This window comes from Dinoponera quadriceps, unplaced genomic scaffold, assembly GCF_001313825.1.
Source record: "Dinoponera quadriceps isolate SergipeBrazil2010 unplaced genomic scaffold, ASM131382v1 scaffold781, whole genome shotgun sequence".
Lineage (NCBI taxonomy): Eukaryota > Metazoa > Arthropoda > Insecta > Hymenoptera > Formicidae > Dinoponera > Dinoponera quadriceps.
Genome location: NW_014555039.1, coordinates 203,747 through 209,321, shown reverse-complemented (window position 1 = coordinate 209,321; position 5,575 = coordinate 203,747). Strand labels below are relative to the sequence as shown.

At 38.2% G+C, this 5,575-nt stretch overlaps 1 protein-coding gene across 1 annotated transcript in view; it reads left to right on the top strand.

The window, feature by feature from the left end:
- The window catches only part of LOC106742888 (sterol O-acyltransferase 1), an 8,766-nt gene continuing 3,191 nt past the window's right edge, over nt 1-5,575 (top strand). Inside the window, exons 1-6 of the mRNA XM_014616240.1 lie at nt 1-691; nt 2,229-2,299; nt 2,788-2,912; nt 3,935-4,105; nt 4,645-4,793; nt 5,175-5,314. Of these exons, the coding sequence (XP_014471726.1) occupies nt 559-691; nt 2,229-2,299; nt 2,788-2,912; nt 3,935-4,105; nt 4,645-4,793; nt 5,175-5,314 (789 nt within the window). The 5' untranslated portion in view covers nt 1-558. The remainder of the gene's footprint in view (nt 692-2,228; nt 2,300-2,787; nt 2,913-3,934; nt 4,106-4,644; nt 4,794-5,174; nt 5,315-5,575) is intronic.

Here is a 5,575-nt window from a genome sequence, read left to right as displayed (position 1 = left end):
CAAAGACACCGCTGCCATCGTGGTGTGAGTGGAAGACAATTGTACTCGTGAGCGATGTCGCGGTGTACCACTCATCGAGGACCATCGCACGACGAAGCGCGCGACGGTCTCTCCTATTAGATCAGTGCGCACTGTACCGACGAAAGTGATAATAAGTGTCGTCGTTCGCCAGCCGTCTCGGTCAGTCCGCGTGTACGGAGCGAGGCTTGAGTAGTCGGTACGGTACAGCGCCGCGTGAAGCGTGACAGTGTCGAATCCTTCCCCTGGGGAAGAGGAAGAAGAAAATTTACGAAGTCGCGGGCCGAAATCTGTGAAAGGAAGCGCTCTTGCCAATCGTAAACATTGGCGTAAACGCCAATTTGTCCCTCGTTGCGAATCACCGGATATCAAGATATTTGTTCAGTCAACATCGTCGTCAACTCTCCGACAAGTCTGTCTCTTCCCTCTGCGACAAGGATCGTGATGACGTGAGGCTCTAGCGGGGAAATTCGGCGCGGATCAACGACAGTACGACGTGCGGGGATTCGTTTATTAGCGGAGGAGATCGTCGGGAAAATCATGAGCACTTCGCCGATCACGAATTCCGTCTCAATGATCGGGGACGACGCCCCCCGGTCGGCCGGCGATGTGACCACCAAGGAGACGACTCTTTGCCGGAACGGCATCTTGAAGAGCATTAATCATGGAAAAGGTAAATGCGCGTCGTAATTAAGATACGAGGTGTGATTTATTTATATTAAGAAATTAATAAAACTTAATCGATAGTTAATGAAAAGAACTTAATTATCCTGAATTCTTCCGATAAATTCGATAACTTCTCTTGCCAGTTGAAATCAATTGGACTGATAGAGCGACGTGACGTAGAATTGTGTACCGATTTTGTTAATGTTTCGACAGCCAGACAATAAGATTGTTTGCTCTTATATTGACCTTCATTGCTGTTTGTGTATACATATATATATATATACATATATTTAATATATTCTCTATTTCGATCTCTGCTTTCCATAGCACAGATTTTGTACAAGACGAAAACATTCTTTAAGGCTGATAATCGAACATTCATGCAGATCCGTCTCGCGTTACGTGACTTCGATGTTGCACAGTGTAACTACTTTCGCGAGATAGCGCGCGATTACTGAAAAAAAAGAATTCAATAACAATTATCATATTTAGTGAAATAATTTCACCTAAATATTTTGGTTACGATAGCAGGAATCATTTAATTGCACGGTGCGTGTAACTACATTGTAAATTCAAGTATGTTACTTTTGCACGCATTAATGTTTAAAGTGACATATTTGATTGAAGCCACTTTTATGTTTTTTTGCCGATTTAGCTTACGTTATTCAAAACGTTTAATCATTATTAAATGGCGTAATTTAAAACGCCAAGAAACGTGTAAAGAAAAGCTAGAAGAAGAGAAGCTTCAGCTAAACGATTTGCAATGTAAATGATGCGATTACATTAACCAAATAATTTAGACTAAATATACGCACCATGCCACTAAATAATCGAATCGTTTAGTTTAGAAATTATTTCGATAAATGTTTGGTAATTGTTACCGAATTCTTTCTTTAGTATACATCGCGCGCTATATCTCGCTATTCTCGCGACGCCGCGTTACTATCGAGAGGAGTATGCACTCTATTTGTTATTATCTGACGAGAGCAGATCGTTCTTTCTCCTATCAATCTCGGATATCTTTCCTTTTGCGTACTTCGCTATACATCGAGATTTTATCAAATCTACGATACATCGAGCAAACTATAAATATAATGAATGAAGAACTCTCAGATGACAGACGCGAACTTTTGTATCGTAACTCGAGTGTCTAACGCGTACAACGGACACTGAGATAAATATAGAAAGTACAGATAGAATTATAATAAAACATTAGTAATACAAATAACATTAATGAACATTACTGAAATATGTAAATTCGAATAATTGCGTTATTGTAGAAAATCATGTTTCGTCCTGAATAAAATGATCGATATCAGTTTTACTCGAGTCTGAAATTCGATACATTTTTTTTTCCACAAGCGAGACTCGCATCGAAACTGACGAAAGTCATGTTCTCTCGAAGCTGCCCCGCGGATGTCACTCAGAGACCTACTTTTTTGTATCGGCCTGATATTTATTATCACTCGAATTCATTATTTGTAATGTGATTTTCTCTGTTTCTTTTTCTCACTTTCTCTCTCTCTTTCTCTCTCGTTTTCTAGAGGTCAACGGAAGTATGTCCGCAAATGGCCCACGTGAGATGGCTATCAATGGAATGCTAAAATGTATGCAGGTGCGAAAGATAAATATTCTCATCACGATCGTGATCGGACTTGGCTAATGTAGAACGTGGGTCGAAGATAAAAAAAAATACCAGAGCGAAATTGTGTCGCGAAATTACGATTATTAATATAAACATCGGATAAAATACGAGATATACGGGGTGTCCCCAAAAAATTCATACACACTTCAACGATATTTGATATTTGCGATTCCATTGCGTTATCTGTAATGCCTGGACCAGAATCGTCGGTTTGAAAACAGACGTTAACAAAAAAATTATTCATTTTTGTAGATTCTTTTAAATTTTGACAATGAACTGTATGTTAATGAACACTGACTTTATAATCATTCAAAGTGTGTGTACATTTTTTTGAGACACCCATATATACACACATATTTCTCTTCTTATATAAAGAAAAAAATACAACACCAAGTACATACACACACACACACAAACACATACACACACACACACGTGCTGTTTTTCTTCGTGCATAGGAAATGAGGGAAGACGTTTTGGAGCAAGTAAATGATCGCATCAACCACATGATGTCGGAACTAAGGCAGAGAATAGAAAAGGAAGAGGAAGACCCAAGTAAGGAGAACAAGTACGACGATAAAAGGTGAGGAATAGCGCTTTCGAGTAAAATTGGAACAAAAGAGGATTTCTGGAATAAAAATAGCTGGGGTATTTTGACAAATCGCAACGCGTTAAAATCTTGAAATGCGATTAGGCCAACTTATATAACATAAATAATTTGGTTGTTACGGCAAATTGTAAGTTATTATGGCGAAAAGATTTGTTACACGGAAAAAATAATTTTTTGTTGTAGCAAAACGTTGTTGCAGCAACGATAAAATTTAGCTGGCGTGTTCAAATTATTTTGCTGTTTATCTAGCAAATTAATATCCCAGCAATTAATATCTAACAAATTAATATCCCAGATACTAACATTAATATATTTTAAGACATCGTAAAGACATCTTTTAAATGATAGGACGTCTAAAGGATGTATTTTAGATGTTTTATACTCTTAATAAATATTTTTGCTGTTTTTATAGTAATTAACCATTTGTGTCAAAATATTTTTCTTCGTGAAGTTATCTCGAAATGAGACAATTTAGTTATTATTGACTTCGTCCGGCAAACTTCTCATAACGGGATCCGATAATATCCAGAAATTTCTACCTGCTTGTGTATGTACAAAATATCGTGGTTCAAACAATCTCCAATATTTATATTAGAAAAGTTACTTCGCCAGATAATCGTCGTACTGAATGACTAGTTTATCAAAAATGATAATCGCGCTGACGGGAGGAGGGGGAACGAATGAAAAAAATTCTCGAGAGTCGAAAGCAAATCGTACCGAGCCGAAATTTTAGTCCTATTTTAAGTCTAATTTAATTCTACATTAAAAGTTTTTTATTGTGCTTTTTTGATGCTAAAAATGAAGAAGTTATTATTGTTTTCTCCACTTGAAGACTTAATGTAGAATAAAAAATTCCGACTTTCGGGCAGTCGCTCATTCGCATAATTTCATCAGTTTTTCCGGCACGGATCCTCGAGTAATCTCTACCTTTCCCCACGTGCCGATAACGATGAACGCTTCCACATTGTCTATGTTGCGTCTCTAATCTCTCGCAGACAATCTAACAAGGAGGGTGTGCTGCCAAATAAGGTATTCCTCCCGAGGAACTCGCTGCTCACCGATCTTCTGGAGATACCGCACATCCAGACGGTTTACAACATATGCCTGATGACTTTCATACTTCTCTTTCTCGACACAATAGCGCATGATCTCATGGACACGGGCACGTAAGTTCAAAAGCACGTCGACCCTGTTGCATTGATGCACGCGTAAGAAGACGTATGTGTATGCAATATTTATTTCGCAAAGTCACCATCAGAGATTACCATCACTATCCGCTTCTTTATCGGCGCAACTAGCTTAGGTCCTCAAATCAGTTGTGTAATTGTCGCTGAGATTACTAAAAATTCGCAACATTGCTTCGCATTTTCGCGTAAAGCTCGTGTCACGGGAAGCCTCTCTTCCTTCGTGATCGCCTCGGTATTCTTCTCTAAGAAGAAAATTAATTCGTCGATATATGTTTTAAAATCGCCGATTCAATCGTGAATTATGAAAAATGTCAGAAAATGTCAGCGGCTTATCGGACGCGCGACGAGTTGTCAGAGTTGAAATGTAGATTACGCGGCGGACAATGGCTTTTGCTTTACGCCGGCTGTTGTAGGACAGCAACTCGCAACACTATAACGTTAATTAATCATTAAGATGTCGCGCGGTTATCTTAAATATATTGAACTCTTAGTAATGGGCGAATCCAATGTTGTTGAAGGCTCTTCATCGGGACTTACACAGTGCAGAAGGCCTTTGCCAAGTTCCCGACGTGCCTCTACATCTGGTCGTTCATGAAGATCTCGACACTCGCTCTCTACGTGCCGTTCAACATCTGGGCATACCAGCGGCTCGAATTCGTGCTGAAATGTAACCTCGGTTTGCTGAATTTATTGTCGCGCACGCCGAACGCCGGCTAAAGAGCTTTCTTACGCAAAATTGTCAAAAGAAGAAATCAATATCGAAAGAAATTAGAAAGCAAATCGATCGAATGGTCGAAAGAACATATCAGTATCAATAAACGATCTGAATAATTATATTTCACATATCTCATGCGAAAAAGAAATACAAGAATACGAACAAATGACTGGTACACTATTGGAAAACAAGAATTCTTCAATAGTGTGTGTTAGAATTTTTTTGTATTCTTGTAGTTTTTTTTTTCGCATGGGTTCGAACACCGAATGGCGTTCGATCGGAATAAATCTGCTGATCTGCTTGTAATGTCTTTCTTTCCCTTGCTTTTCACAGCTCTTTTTCAGAAAATTTGGGATTACGTCTGGCTGATAACCTTCATATCTTATCAAGTTCTCTTCGTCGTTCTCCCGATCAAGGCACTGCTCAACGAGAATCTCCCTGTAGCGTGCAGCGTAGCTCTAATCATGGAACAAGTATGACCGACTTTCAGAACTCTGCTCAATTCATTATAAATAGGGAATACTTTCCATTTCCTCTTTTCTTCCTCTCGGAAACCAATTAATATTCAACTGGAATATTTCCCACTGATGCCGAGATATGATCGTAAATATATATTGTATATATATATATACAAGAAAAAAATTCTTTTTTCAAAATAACTATTATTTTTGAAAAAAGAAAAATAAGTTGAATAATTGCTTTTCTATAAATAAATAAATAAATATATATATATA